Raw genomic sequence first — 16631 nt, forward strand, 5'->3', positions numbered from 1 at the left:
TAATGTTCATAGGCATGAAAATAGATTTAGGATTATTCATGAAGTCATAAAACTAAAGTTATTTTAGATGATTTTACAGATGGCGAGTGCTAAATTTTTATGTCAACAAGTGTGGGATTTATGGCACAGATCCTCACCTGATCTAAAGCAATAAAGCTTTATTTGCATTAGTTATAGTAGGAGACAAAGACTTTCCTGTTGTGGTTACTGAACATTCTGAAGCTGAGGTAGGAAGCTGGAGTTTATGGACATAAACTCCAGGAGTGTCTGATTCCATTACTCAAAGTAAAACGACCTGTTTTACAAAATAGCTATTTGAAATTATCACATACATACTTTGTCTAAATTTGCATAAACAGAGCAAAATCATGCTATTAAAAAAATTCTACTCAATTCTGCAGTAGCCTAGGTGATCAAAAATTCTGATTTTCAATTTTTTAAAATTGAAACCATGACTTTGATAACCCTGAATTTTCCATATATGCTATTAACATTAATTAAAATATTAAAGCCAGCTAAATCAGTGAGATTTTTTTGGATGAAGTTTCTGATCTTCAAAAGTGTCTTGTCGATTGAAATTTTAACCAAATATCTGTTCCATATAAAGTTGCCAAAATTACTTAGGAACCTACCTGACAGCAGACTGCAGTGTTTCTGAGCCTTCGGGGATCTGTCAATTCATCTCCAGTGCTTAAGTGACTAAATGCTTCAAAAAGACCTAGCAAAAATTCTCCTGGAATCTTTCCTGAGTCCCTAAAGTAAAACAAATCTATGTGATACTATATAGGACTATTTTTAATCTCTCAGCAAACATTATTTCTTCACAGAAGAAATGGATAAAGTTTTTTACTTTTCTGTTGTGATAATTGTGGTGAGATGTGATAAAAATACTCCTTTTCAAGCACTGGACCAGTTTATCTCACCACTCATATTCTTATAGTATGTATGGAGCATATTTTAACATGTTCATTTAAGTAAATCCCAAAAAAGTTAAAATTAAAATATTCCCTGACCAAAGGCAAACCTGATAACCAGTAGTATCTTGTAAAAAATATGCTGCTGGTGACTAGTGATTTAAAATCATCAGGAGATATTTATAAGGGGCAGGGGAAGAAATCAACAGATTTTCATGGCTCTTCCCAAGTCTCTAATGTGGAACTCACAGTCTCATCTGCACGTTGCTCTGGACTGGCCCATCTCTAAAGTATCAGCTACCGCTATGGAAGGACTGATGTCCAAGTTTGCTTTTGACTAAGTCAATAATAGGGAGTTAACCTGTCATGTGCCAGTATTTGAGCTCAGTACAAAGGTGGGAATGGGTTGCTAGTCCCTCACTAACTCAGCCACTTACAAACTGATGTATTATTTTGGATATTCAGCAAATCTGATTTTTTTACTGCTGTTTTATTTCAACAGGGACTTGGGATATCCATGTCACAACAAGTGATATTTCTTCTAGTTCCATGAACCCTAAAATGTCCCTCACTGTATGTGGTGAAAAAGGAACTTGTACTTCAGTGACATTCCCCAAAGGATCCCTTAAAAAAGAGCAGATTTATGAGACTTCTATTGAACTAAGTAAGAAATTTAATACTATATTCAAAGTTCGCCTAGAAATTGAAGAAGCTGGAGAAGGAGAGACTTGGCATTGTCGTGAGGTAAAAACTCAAACCTAAAGCAATTATTTATTCTGTCTCTATTATATTTTTTTTTCTTTCCATATTCTATTGTTATTTCTTCCAATTTTCAGTCCTGTCTGAGATTGCTAAATTTTTAATTTACAGAAGCTGCAACCGTTGTAGAGAGCTATCTTCAGAGACTGCTCAAAACACTAGGATAGCTATGGATAATAAAAATCTTGTGAACCTGGATGGATTTCTGGACAGCCATACATACAGATGTGCTATCATCTTTAGCACATCAGTGATGCCTTTTCAGAACTGTACTCACTGGCATACATTGCAGTATTTACATAATGCCAAATTGGCTGTTACATGTTGTAGAGTCAGTGATCCATGGCAAATAATTAAATCAGACACTAGAAATGCATTTTGATGAAACTATCTGCCTTTTAAGTTGGCATGTGAAAAAAAGAAGTGAATAGCAAAAGTGACAATCTTTCTTCTGATATCCAGCTAAAACCTGACATCACACTGAAATTGCAGTGGCATTTCTCTATACAAAAAAATATCTTCATCTTCTTCTGCTGGAAAAATAAAAACAATTCTAAAGGAAAGATTAATCTTCTTTAAAATTGCAGACATGCTTTTTGTCCATTAATGTTTCTATTTTGTTCTTATTAAAAATTGGAGAAAAAATAATTTTCCTTTCCAATACATGGTATTACTGAGCTGAACTCTCTGACATTTAAATGGTAGGCAGGTTGTTAATTTCATCTTCATAGCCAGATGAAGTAGTCATCCAACAAATTTATCAAAATTAAGACTGCTTCTGAAGTATTGTAGGAGACAGTAAATCACAGCAAAAATTTCAGAACAGAAACCTGGGAGTTGAAAACAGTGACATCTATTAGTCTGCTTTATTTCATTAGCTCAGAACAATCACTGAAAGCTCAGTTTAAGAGAAATCAACAAATTTATATAAATAAGGAAAAGATGCATCCTTACCTTAGGTAGGAAGAGGTAGAGAAAGAAATTATAAATTTCCCTGCTTTAGGATACATGCCAATTATGTGGGTTTTAGGGAGACATTTCCTCTTATTCCATAGTTTTTTATAGCAGGACTGGCTGAATCCTTGTATAAAATAACTAGGTTGGTATAGGAGGTTGTGGATAATATCTGTTATTAAAGATAGCTTAGCAGTGTATTTACACTGCTGGTTAGAATCACCATGGTCATTTCTGTGCTATTTTGTTTTGATTTTACAAGATTGTATCTCCAGACAGTCTGAGATTTCTGCCTTCTATTAAAAGTAAATGCAGGTTGAATTCCATATTTAGATTCAGACTTCATTCTTATAGCCATAACTACAAAATAATAATCCTGATTTTTGAGGAAATGGAAATAGAAAATAATGCCTAGAACAAAATTAATTAAGGTATGCCTTATTTCTGCAGCATGTAATAGCTAATATCTTCATTCTTCCTTCTTTCTTGAAGAAATAAAACACAGTAAATGAAATCTTAGTTTCAATAAACTGTTCAGGAATAGAGATATTATTATGAAAGGAAAATTGTGCTAGCATTATTCTTCACAGTGCATTTTAAAAACTCTTTTCAGTTTGTCTGTCATAATGAAAAATACTAAAAGTCTTTTGAAGACAAAACAATGCTACCATCTCCCAATGACAATTCCTAACCAAAGCTGTTTTGCTTACTGGCTTAAAGGTTTGGACTTTTTACTGAATTACATCAGTGATTGAAAGGAGTGAATTATAGGTGCCCTTTTTAACTCAGGGTTACTTCCTACAAAGTACTTTCAAATATGTTCTCTGGTCTGGGTTTAAATAGTTTAGAAAATGGGAATTTATCTCAGTGTAGCTGGTAGTACCATACTGTAAGATATCTCATTATTAAAACATGCTTTCTTATAAAAAGAATAAGATCCTTAGCTCAGGATCACCATTTTCTTAGTTTATACACAGAATTTCATGGAGATTGAAATTACTATCAAACTCTATATATTCAAATGATACATATGTACTGGTATGTACGTACAGATATAGATATATATACATGTCAGAAAGCATTCTTAATTTCTGTATTTCAGTTTTTTCCAGAAACATTTGTTTTTCTTTCTCATGTTACTTAGAATAAGAAAACATTCTGCACTGAAAAATATTGTGGCATATTGACATTTCTCACAAGCTGAAATGTGCCCATATCAACACTTCTTTTTCTTCTATATGCTGGATGAATAGGTTACATAAAGGAAACTTTTTGAACAATTTCAAATATATTTTTTTCTTCACTGCAGTCTCTGCAGCAGTAATGTTGACAACACTTTAATTACCTTTAATTGGGAAAGATATTTATTCCTTCTCATTTGAAAGGCTGTTTTCAAAAGCATTTAAGAAAAATTTATTTCCTCTTATTTTTAAATTTTAAAATGATGTGTCATAGCTGTTTAATAGTTTGTCTTTAGCTATAGTTTGCATTAGAGCACAACAGATGTCAAAGCTATTTCTTTTTATTTCTTTGATAAGGTAAAGCTTCAACACAGAGAAACTAAAAATGTTCTAGAATTCCCATTTTGTCATAACTTTGTCGATGAAGAAGGAGGAAGAGTGACTGAGCTTCCAGTTCTCACAGCTGGGTCTCCTTTTCCAGCAGGTTTGTCACAAATTTGAAACACTGGGAAAGATTTGGTCAGTGATGATGTCCAATTTTCAGAGCAGTCCAAAGGTTTTTGCAGATATTTTCTTTTAATTTCCACCATGGCTAGGTCCAGTCCAGTGTTTAAAACCAATATCTTACACCCTAAAGCTGAGCATTGTGCACTCAAGTCTGATTGGTATCAGTTTGTGACACATAAAAGAGCAAGCATATGGCACTGAAACTCCTAAAATGGTTTTGAACAGTACTCAGAGTTTAGCTTTTTCTCAATAATATGATCTGGTACACTCACAGTGTGAGCAAGGGAAGTACAGAAGAGATAAGTCTTGTGCTGTAATTTCAGGCAAGAAGGAGCTCCATGCCCCTCTCCACCCCAAACAGATCTCTTGTTGTTTGTGTCCCTAGAATTGCAGGCTTTCTTTTCAAACTGTGACCTAGCAGTTGTATGTCATCCAATTCCATCAGAGTTGTGCCTTGGTCCCCTCAAGACTGGATATGTTTAGTTTGTTCTGTGTTTTTAATGAGGTTCTATAACTAAAGTTAGAGAAGAATAGAAGAACTCTTATCCTAAATGAATATTCTACCATGATAATATCATAGGCTACTCCAGAAGTAAAGGGTTTACATCAAGCACAGAAGTAATCTGTATATTCTTGCCTCTTTTGCTGTGCTTCTAAAGTTAGGATTAAACAAAGCACTTAGACAGAAACTTCTTAAATGTGAATTAGAGAAAGTATTGATGGGAAATTCATTGAACAAATTCTTTACTTTTAAATACTTTTTAGATTTATTTCTTTATGGAAGAACATAGATATTTAAATCTTTAAAAATGCTGCTGCTTTTTCTGAGGAGCATTTAATGTGAGGACAGATACTTTTTCTTTACCTCTTCGCACATTTTTTTCTCCTTTTGAATTGAATGTTTTGGGGATGTGATCTCTTTCTGGTTTTAGGGACCACATCACCACAGTGTTATGCATTTCTCTGGGAGTGCAAGCAGGTATTTCACATAAGCAGCCTTTCAAGGAGTGCTCAGCTGAAGGGTTGTGTGTTCACACTGTGTGTTCTCTCACGTGTCATCTCCTCTCCTGAGGCCAGTAACTCCAACTGGTGCAGTGCAGAGTGAACAGCCAGCGACTGGACCGTGATCCAGAGAAAATACAAAAATTGCTTTCTTCCTGACAGAATCCAGCTTCATTTGAACTCATGAGTCTCTGAGCATAGATGCACTTGTTCAGTGATTTAGTATCATCCATGGCCTAGAAACTTTTTCATTGGAGTGTCATGTATTTAAATGCATGCAAGAGGTGATAAGAGTATTATTTACATGCTTTTATACCAACCTGTTATGTGTTTATTTTTTTCCTCTTCTGCCTGTGTTTCAGCCCACTCAAATTATTTAGCTTATTATTCTTCATAATAGTTGCTCTTAAATTCTAATTACAATGCATCTATGTGCTTTTACAAGCATTACACTCTATTTTGGTCCTCTGATCACTCCAGATAGGATGAAAAATGAAAACATAATAGAAGTAATTGATTAAATAACATATATTTCAACTGGTTTAGGTTTGATAAACCCTTGCTCTCTTTTTCCCCACAGTGAAAATCTATGTTCTCTACATCACCACGGGAGCTATCCCTGGGTCAGGAACAGATGCAGATGTGTACATCATGCTGCAAGGCTCCTTGGGAGATACTGGCAGAAGAAAGTTAATTAGAAAAGGAGATGAAAATTTCACTAAAGGAAAGGTATATTTATGAGTTCTGCACGATATTTTTCACTTTTAGAATCCAGTCCAATCACTGTGGATTTAGTGGGAATAGGGAAGTCTACAAATTCAGTTTACAACACTCTGTGATTAAGTGTTTGTTTATCTCAACCTTATGTGGGAAATACCAATCCTTATGCAGCTGATGCTAGCATCATTGACAGCTGATAAAGTGGCTATAGCAAGTGCTTTCATATTCAATTTTACATCCAAATTTTAGTACCTCTTTTCTGCCCATGCCACTCTTCAGACTATGGCACCCTTCCCTGATTTCTACTGTCTGCTCCTCAGTCTGGCTCTTGGTCTCTCTCCAGACTGTCAGACAGTACTGTCCATAGTTTTTTTTGGTGTTCCAGGAGGGTCCTTCGTTCACTGTGCAGGAGTGAGTCTTGTAGCTCATAGACATAGACCAGTCAAAGTCCAATATTGCTGCCGGAGATGCTTTTCCTTGATGCATTGTCAGTATAAGCAGAAATTGGAGGGAATGTGCTGCAGAAACATGGGAGATTTACAGAAAAATGCATGGTTTTGACATGAAACCTTGTGCCTGTCAGAAACTCTGGACAGAGGGAGTGAAATTTTCAGCTGAAAAGATCACAAGATATTTTGAACATGGAATAAATAAATTGCTTGTACTTACTCTGGCTCTTTTTTGGAAACAAATTTGAGGATTGAAGCAATTTTTAAAATATTTTGAAACAAATATCTATTACAGAAGAATTGGGTTGGAATAGTTGAAGTTTAGAAAAAATCCACCGGTGTCTTGCAACCAGTAAGTTATTTTAATCTGTTGGTGTTGGCTGCCAAGAAAATGAGAGTTTCTTCAAGGATGCAAGCTTCCAAATCAGCCTAGACCAATAGCCAAAGCAGACATGGCACATGTGATTAGGAGGGGCTCAGCTCCTAACTACTCCTAGCCTCTTCAATTCAGTGTCAATTGAAAGTGGGTATTATATTTCTGGATTTCAGCTACTTGAAATACTTATTCATAAGAAAAGTTGGAGAGTTTAAGTCTTCGTTATTTAAGGGATTAAATACTGTGGATGAGGCTACTCAGTTTTGATAAAGTCACATTTGTCTTCCTTAATGCTGGAGTTCTGGTCAGGGTTTACTGATAAGCTGATTTAACTGAATTTTAGAGCTGCAGTCTTTTTGTCCTCATGAAGTAAAGTTAGTTTAATATAAGTTTTACTAGGTTCCTCCTTAAATCATAGTCCCACAAGTGAGTAGTCTGATTTCTAGACTGGTAGTTTTTAATGAAGAGGGACCAGGGATGTACATGTAGAAATGTTGACTAAGAAAGCAGAAGTGAGCCACAAAGATTTATAACCTTGAAGGGTAGTTTTATAGTATTAGCATCTACTTCAGTATAGCTCAGAATTTTTCTCTCTTACAGAGTAAGATGCAGATCTGGCATGTAGCCATCTCTTCATTATTTATTTGACATTTTATAGGAGTAGTGTGTGAATATAACACAGTAGCCTTATATTTCTAAATGTAGATATCAGCACAGGAGGATTTTAGGGCTCTAAGAAGAAATTGCTTTCAGATAAGTAATAGAGAAAATATAAAAGTCTTGATTCACTCATTATTCAGTGAAAATAAAGGTATTTGGTTAATTGAAAAGTAAAAAATTATTCCGCAAGAAAGGCTCATGCCTATGTAGCAGTATTTGTTCATTATATGTTTTGGAAGTTTCCCAATGTTTTCTTGCCTTTAAAAGTAATCTCCAAAAAGACTCTCAAGTGTAGAATGTCTCTTTCTACACCAGCCCAATCACATATTGAGCCAAGCACCCCTGCAGTCAGAGATTCTGCACTTGGTGGTTTAGGGGATTTGGAGTATAACAGGCAGAATTTGCATTCGGAATCTTAACAGTTGTTCTGACATTTTAAAATGTGCTTTTCCTTGCAATAATTTTTCCCCTGACTATACTGTAACAGCTAGTGAACTGGAATAGTGTTTCTGTTCAAAATCATATCAAAATATGGTGTTAGTCTCCCAGAATGTCAGGGCTGTTACAAGCAACAGTTTAGCTACGCAGAAGTACATAGAAATGTTTAAATATTCAGCAAAATTTGCAGTGGATTGGAGATATTCTTCTCTCATTTAACATGTTTTTTATTTTCACGAGCCAAGTTACATGATAGTAGAAGAGTGAATTCTCATCTTGTATCTGAAAAGTTTCTTTGTGCCTTTCCAAAGTCCTTACACCTGTGAAACCATCAGAGAACTTGAAGGTAAAGTAATGTGCATGATATTATTAATTCACCAGTAAGGCCCTGCAGCTCACCCCTGAGAGGGCAGCGCTGTCACCGTAGAGAGCTGAGATTCTGGTGATCTGCTCATACTAATGAGTGTGAGGACTTGTCCTGCAAGATCCATAGTCTTTCAAATTGCTGCGACATTGATGCCTTGTTTGATGTTCTCCTAAAAGCTGTGAGGACAGACAACGCAATCTCAGCACACATCTTCAGCTTTCCTGAAATCCTAACAGTATTTATTCATGATCCATGAGTCAGTTTAAGCCTGATTGATGTTACCTGCTTATGAGCATTTTCTTGAACCAAGTATACTCAGTTCAGACATTCTGGGAAAACCAGGGCCCAGTTGTATAAAATCCTTTCAGTATCTCCATGTTGCTTCTGACACGCAGTGTTTTTTCAGCAAATGTCATTCTTGATGCTTCTTTATATGGCCTTTGATAGACTTGCTGTATGCTCTGTCATATGGCTGTGAGTTATCCAAAAATTTCCTCTTTGAGAATGTGGGTTTTTTTCAGATCAGTTCCATCAATACCAGTAAAGTACACTGAATATGTTATGACTGAAATTTAAGTATTTTAATCTAGGTTTTATGAAATTGGCCAGTATGTTAAGTATTCTACTTTATAGAAGGACTAAATTCTCTGACAATTTTTGCTTCATTCTATTAGTATTTGAAAATATATATTCTTTATCCTGCCCTATATTTAGACATCAACTGCTCAGGTTGGTGCCATGGTAACTGCAGCACATACAAAAATTTTCAGTGAGAGGTGACTGTTGGTGCTCAGTTTCAGTACTCACAGATTAAGCACTGACAATTAAAAAAAAAAAAACTTCAGCAAAAAGTCCATGTGTGTCAGGATACACAAAGAGTCAGAATGTGGGGCAGTGTCCTGAGGTCACAAGTAGGAAGCCAGTGAAGTCCACATCCCACCACACTGACAGTGCTGCTATTTTGTGACTGAAGATAAACCTTCACTTATGGAAAGCATGCCTGACATAGTGATTAAATAGGTGGCAAATGTCATTGATCCAAATGTATTCATCACAGTGGCAGGCTGTTGGCCAAGTTACTGCTATACAGGAATGAACACTAAATCAATCTGGTCATCATAGAATCACAGAATTGTTTAGGTTGGAAGAGACCTTTAAGATCAAGTCCAGCCATTGACCCAGCACTGCTCAGTCTACCACTGAACCATGTCCCTAGCTACATGTTTCCCTGGGCAGCCTGTTCCAATTCTTGACAACAATTTCATTGAAGAAATTTTTTCATATAGCCATTCTAAACCTCCCCTGGTGCAACTCCAAGTAATTTCCTCTTATGCTGTCATTTGTTATCTGGGAGAAGAGACCAACCCCAATCTGGTTGCAACCAATATTCCCCCCCCGCAAGCCTCCCTCCTTTAAGGCAGTTACAGAAAGCAATCAGGTCTCCCTGAGCCTCCTTTCCTCCAGGCTAAATACCCCCAGTTCTATCAGCTGCTCCTCTTAGGATTTCTGCTCCAGACCCTTCACCAGTTTCGTTGCCATTCTCTGGACACACTCCAGCACCTCAATGTCTTTCTTGTAGAGAAGGGCCCAAAACTGAACACAGAATTCAAGGTGTGGCCTCATCAGTGCGGAGTACAGGGGGACAATCATTGCCCTGGTCCTGCAGGCCACCCTATCTCTGATACATGCCAGGATACCTTTGGCTGCCTTGGCCACCTGGGCACACACTGGCTCGTGTTCAGCAGCTGTCAACCAGAGTCTCTAGGTCCTTGGTGGTTTTCCAGCCACTCTTGCCCAGTCCTGTAGCATTGCATGGGGTTTTGAGGCCCAAGTGCAAGACCTGGCACTTGGTCTCGCTGTACATCATGCAGTTGCCCTTGGCCCTTGGATCCAGCCTGTCCAGATCCCTTTGCAGAGGATTTCTGCCCTCCCGCAGATCAAGATCCTCACCCAACTTGGTGGTGTCTGCAAACTGACTGAGGGTGCCCTTGATCCCCTCCTCCAAATTATCAATAAGGACATTAAACAGGACTGGAGCCAGTGCTGAGCCCTGGGGAGCACCAGTAGTGACCAGCCACCTGCTGGATTTAGCTCCATTCACCACCACTCTCTGGGCCTGGCCATCCAGTCAGATTTTACCCAGAGAAGACTGCACTCATTGAAGCCATGAGCAGACACTTTCTCCAGGACAGTGTTGTGGGAAATTGTATCAAAGGCTTTCTTAAAGTCCAGCTTACCAAATTTGACAGCCTTTCCTTCATTCACTACAGAGGTCACTCTGTCACAGAAGACCAGGTTGGTCAGGCAGGACCTGCCTTTCATAAGGCCATGATGGCTGAGCCAGTGTGTGAATGCTGTGTGATGGTACTTGAGGTGATCTGTGCCATGACCTTCCCTGGCACATAGGTCAGGCCTGTAGTTCCCTGGATCCTCCTTCCAACCCTTCTTGTAGATTCATGCTACATTTGCCAATTTCCAGTCAAATGGGGCCTGTCCAGTTAGCTGGGACTGCCTGTAAATGATGGAAAGAGGTTTGGGGAGCACTTCTGCTAGCTCCCTAGGTACCCTTAGGTGAATCCCATCCAGCCCCATATGTGTGTCTCTGTGCTGTAGCAGGTTGCTGGTCCTTTCCCCTTGGATTGTAGGGGCTTCATTCTGCTCCCTGTCTCAGTTTCACATCTCAGGGGGCTGGAAGATCAACTGATCTTACTATTAGAGACTGAGGCAAAGATGGCAGTAAGTACCTTAACCTTTCCCTCAGTCTTTGCCAGCTCTGTTTGTGGCACTCATGGTTGCTTGCACTCCCTCAGGGCTTCTTCTGTACATGGGGGGAGCTTGGCCACCATTGGTTCTGGCCCTGTGTCCTGTCACCTGCTGTGCCTTGGGCTGTGGGTTCCTGGGGGGCTCTCTCTGCTATCCTGAGGTTCTTTTGGGAATATTCCCCCTGTACCACACTGCAGCATTCAGCTGCTGATTGTGCCAGCACCACAGCAGCTCACCTTGGCCACTTGACTGCTACTCTTTGCTACACCATCTTTAAATCCATTGAGCAGAAGGATTAATCAGATGGGAACTAGGAAAATATGGAATGCCATCACAGTGAAGAAAAAGCCAGTGAAGGTTGTCAGAAACTGCCAGGAGAAACGCAGAAAGAAAGAACATTTTTAAAGCTTTATAAAATCATAGGAGACAGTGGCAAACACCTGAGTTAAGTGCAGTTCTCATTGATACCTCCAGGATGGCACTTCCAGTCAGTGGTTACAGTCAGTGAGAGATTTATAAGGTACAGCGTCAGAACATCCCATTCCAATCACCCATCTTGTCAATACAGCACTGGCCGATGTTTAGAGCTGAGTGAATAATTAATTTCAGTTTCCTGATATATTCCTGCAGGGCAAAAAATATGTAAAACTTTGTTGAAAAAAATTAAAAACCGGTCAAAATTAATTAATGCTAAAATTACCTGCAAGAGGGGAGTACTTCATTCTGTCTATATAGATCTTAAAAATAAATCACGTAAGTGACATTTCTAAAGCTGAAATGCATCTCAGTTTCATTTGCCTGTATTCTACACATTTGTTCTAACAAGATGGCCTAAGCATCTGCTGCAGAAAGGGAGTGATGGTTACCTTCTCTCTTCATTTGGACATTTATCTTAAATTGAAATTAGTTAACCTCAGAGAGCACCTGCTGTTTTCTTTGAAGGAAATTGTCTTATTATATAGACTTATTTTAGATAGGCCAAGTTGGGTAAGTGAATTTTATGCCCTGTTCATTTCAGGGTTTTGATAAACAAGGTAATTTTAAAATAAAATGCAGCTAAATTTATTAGCTTGATTTATTAAAAATCTTAAAACAAGTATGTTTTTTTCAGGAAATAAAATATTCCATCATTTTCCTCAATGCAGCAAGAACTAAATTAAATTCAGTTCAAGTAAAAATGTTTAGAAAATATATCTAACTCCAAATGAATAGCTACCAGTGATGAAGTTTAAATCTAGCTGGAAAGCTGTTTCAAAGCTTAAGGATACTTGCTTTTTCTTTTAAATAGTAGAGATTCACACTGTTTTCTGGCTAAATTTGTCAAAATTTAACTTGGAATTGAATTTTGTCACACTTTTGACTGCTAGTTTGGACAACTCTCTTACACCAAATTTCTACAGCCCTTGACAGTATTTATGACAATAAGAAAATCAGTATGCCTTTGACAAGTTCAATAGATTATTCTGCTTGATTCACTGAAATGAAGGTTTCCAGTGATTTATTAACTCTCACAAATCTTTTCAGAGCACTCTTCAATTTAGCACCCTACTTCTTCAAGTGTCATAACTGGGGATTGTATTTGCATAATCTCTGAAATCTTGTTTTCTTCCAGATGAATCATGGAAATACTAAAGAGCATAAGCTTATTAACTGGCTTCACTGCATTGAGATGTGATTGAAAATATTCTTGTTACAGCTACACTTGGAGACATACAAGTTAGACTTTTATTATCCCATTATAATATTTGATTATAGTGTCTTAATCAAAATATCATACAATAATATGCATTTCTGAAGTTGAAGGAAATTACATTCATCCTATTTTCTTTGCCTGTTAAACCAGATCTCAAACTTAGACTGTTATTCAATCAATCCAACAATCAAGCTGCATCAGATGGGATTGAATCTGTCCAAAGTGATGGCTGCCTTATGTTTGTTTATGTTTTGTTGCTGGTTTTGCTTGATTTTTAAATCTCTTTTGTTTGATATAATTTATGATTACAGCTTTGGATGTGGCTGATGACACTGACCTATGTAGCAGTCCTTTTGCATTTTATTAAATACATTTTAAAGTCTGATTGAAATGTCTTTACCTAGTTGGCAGGATGTTCATAGCGACTGATCAATATAAAATGCCCCTATTTTTTCTTACTCCTGCTGCTGTTTTGTGCATAGAAATCTTGTTTCAAAATTCTTTCCAGCTATACTAGGATTATGAACATAAGATCAGTGCAGGGCAAATATATTTGGGCTTTTTTACAACCCCTATTCTTTCACTGATTCTTCACCAATCTTGTTGAAGACTGATAAACTATGATAAATGTGGGTTATCAGAAACCTCAAATGATTCATTCATTATAATCTATGTTAATTTTTTCATGCAGAGATAAAAATTTTCAATTAATTTATAGCTGAGAATTTAACATGATACAAAATCATGCTTGCAGAAATGTGAGTCTAGAAGGAAATTCAGTGTTGGCTTTTTCAGATGCATGAAAATCCCTGTTTTTAAATAAGCATTTTTAAAGAAGCATACAGAACACTACAGGGCGGTGAGGGCACAGTCAGAGGCACTGTCCATCCTTCCACTGAGCTGAGCCAAGGCAGTACTGCTACCAGTGCTACTTACCGCCCAATATTTCCACCTCTGAAGTCTGCTGGCACAGTGACATTTGCACTGTCCAATGTTTATTTAGTTTAAGCAGTTCATATCATTAGTGATTTGGGCTTTTTCACTTGGTCTATCTTGATAAAACTTTGCTGGTGCTGATTTTGTTGTTACCTAGCCCAACTAAAAAGGTGGTAATGTCCATCTAAGAGAAGGTAGTGATGTGACAAGGTTCTGTTCAGCACAACTGGAAGAGCCCACAGGACCACAATCTGAAGGGGCAAAAGTAATTTTTCTCTTTTTTCTCCCTTTCCAGGAACGTTTACACACTGTTTCTGATTGGGCTCATTGTTGCAGGGGGCCTTTATTTTGCTTACCTGTGTTAAAACTGCTTTGTTTTCAGTGGAGTTTCTCCAGATTAACAAGTAAGATCAAAATAATCAGGCAGCAAATCAATAGGTTTGCTAAGCTTAATAGAAAAGGTCCTTTATCTAGACACTCTGACTCCTTTTCCAATAAAAGCCTATTAAAATGATACTAACATTAGCAGTATGGGAAACCACTTGTGCATACAGGTTGATGAAATGAAGCATATGGTGTGTCTTGACTTGCCATTTTCAGTTCTTCTGGGAATATCATCATTAACCAACCATCAAGTCTCAGTACCAAGCCTGTAAAATGATTGGCATTTATAAAGGTAAATATTGCACAGTGACTGTTCAAATGCTTCTTCTGTTACAAGAGCTATTGCAGCTGCTGCAGACAGTGATATGTTGCCAGCACTGTCACAGAAGAGTACTGAATAAAGTCATAATAAACTGGGTCATAGATTCAAAGAAAAGGCTCAAAATGTGAGTCTTTGGAAAAAAAAGAAACATTTGAAGAAAAATCTGAAAGGAAGTTAAGAAAAAAAACCCCAAACTTTAAATATTCTTAAAGGATTTCTGGAATTATTGTTATAAAGGAATTTTTAGTCCTTATTTTCTTAGCCAAGAGGTATGAAAAGTACCAGTTCTGGTTTTGCAGGGCAGCTCTTCTGGGTCACAGAGGATGTATGGCTCTACCATTGTCAGTCCTAGCTGCTCAGAGTGGGAAAATATCTTTCTTTCTCCAGGCAACGTTAATTATGAAAATTTAGTGGGCTGTACATACATACAAATTGCTTTAATGCTGTTCTGAGAAAATTCAATATAAGGTCTGCTGAATTAGCCAATATGTATTATTATCAATATTTAAGGTGACTTTTCAGTTCAAACCTAATTTGTTAGTAGTAACTAAAAAACAATTAACATTTTTTCCCCAGGGGAACATGATGAAGATAAATTTCATATTCTATAGGTTTGCTTCTGTTCTGTGCGTTTTCTTCCTCTCTCTTTCTCTTTCTGCAGAAGAATTAACCCTCCAGTCATTTCAAAGGTCCCCATTTGTAAGTCAAATAAAAGGTAGAATATCATGTGATGTACAAGACCTGTCAACAACTTGAGCATTTAGAAAATTTTATGCCTAATCCATGGTCTCAGATGAATATACAAAAATATTAGCTAATTTATTAATAATAATTGAATTTCATAAAATTAGAATGAAATATATGTCATAATCTCTCTGTTTGCAGACAGCTTGAGAGGAGAAAAGTGAATTAAATTTAGCAAATAAATTATCTCTAGCCAATTGTTTTTAGCTCTAACAATTATAGTTGCTGCTCTTTCTCTGTTCTTTTTTGGTCTCTTGACTAAAATAAAGCTCATTACACTGTGTAGATTTTCAAATGTACACATAAAGTGAAAATGTTATCTTGTCTGTGAGGTTAGTTTACCCCAGATGACACAATTTCCAGTCTATTTAATAGTTCCTTAACTTGCAGTTTATTAGATGTTTGAATAGTCTGCAGATTTGTCCATGGAGTTTTGAAATTTTACATTCTCTTAAGTAAGCTCGTTAAAATGGCACATTGACAAATGATACTGTGTCTAACAGAAACCAAACACCAAGCTTTTCACAAATGTTTTTTCCATCAAAATGTACTTATTTTCATAGGAAAAAGGAATTAGAAAACATTTTATGTGTTAACTAAACTTGCTTTTATCTGTGGCTGGATCCTCCAGGTCATAGATAACCCACAGCACGTGCTCTCCCTGATTTATTAAGTCACTAAATTAATAAGTACTAAAAGTTTGTTAAGCATAAAACTTGATGCAAGTCAGACCCAACTATTCTGGGGACAGCACAAGACTAGAAGAAGCAGATTATTGTGTGTAGTTTTCCAATATTCCTAACTCTCCTTTCCGAGAGTGGATCACTGACAACAGAATATTTTGGAGATGATGATGACCATGCCAGTAAATTAGTCATTCTCTGGAAAACTCTTTTCTCTTAAAAAGAAATTATTCTAACAAGTATCTGACAAGAGCTTTCTCATGTGTTTCCAATAAAATAATTGTGCTTGTTTCAGCTGTGGTAGAAATAATTTTCTTCCCAGTTGCTGGTGCGTGGCTCTGTTTTGGATTTGTGCTGAACACAGAGCTGATAACACAGAGATGTTTTTTGTTATCACTGAGCAGGGCTTGCACAGAGCCAAGGCCTTTCCTGCTTTTGGTGCTGCCACACTGGTGAGGGGGCTGGGGGTGCTTGGGAGGGTGGGAGGAGACACAGCCAGGACAGGTGACCCCAGCTGACCAGAGGGACATTCCAGACCACGGGGCATCATGTCCAGCATAGAAAGGCAGGGAACAAGGAGGAAGTGGGACTGTTGGAGTGATGGCATTTGTCTTCCTAAGTAACCTCTGCAAGTTCTGGGGCCCTGCTCTTCTGGAGATGGCTGAACACCTGCCTGCCCATGGGAAGCACTGAATCAATTCCTTGTTTTGCTCTGCTTGTGTGCATGGCTATTGCTTTCTCTATTAAACTTTATCTCAACCCACAAATTTTCTAGCTTT

At 37.4% G+C, this 16631-nt stretch overlaps 1 protein-coding gene across 1 annotated transcript in view; it reads left to right on the forward strand.

Annotated features, from left to right (window-relative positions):
- LOC131565693 (lipoxygenase homology domain-containing protein 1-like) overlaps nucleotides 1–16631 on the forward strand; it is a 116586-nt gene that overhangs the window by 80932 nt on the left and 19023 nt on the right. Inside the window, 3 exon segments of the mRNA XM_058816717.1 lie at nucleotides 1417–1658; nucleotides 4166–4292; nucleotides 5898–6046. Coding sequence (XP_058672700.1) covers nucleotides 1417–1658; nucleotides 4166–4292; nucleotides 5898–6046 — 518 coding nt within the window.

Source organism: Ammospiza caudacuta, chromosome 1, assembly GCF_027887145.1.
Source record: "Ammospiza caudacuta isolate bAmmCau1 chromosome 1, bAmmCau1.pri, whole genome shotgun sequence".
In the NCBI taxonomy this organism is placed as follows: Eukaryota; Metazoa; Chordata; class Aves; order Passeriformes; family Passerellidae; genus Ammospiza; species Ammospiza caudacuta.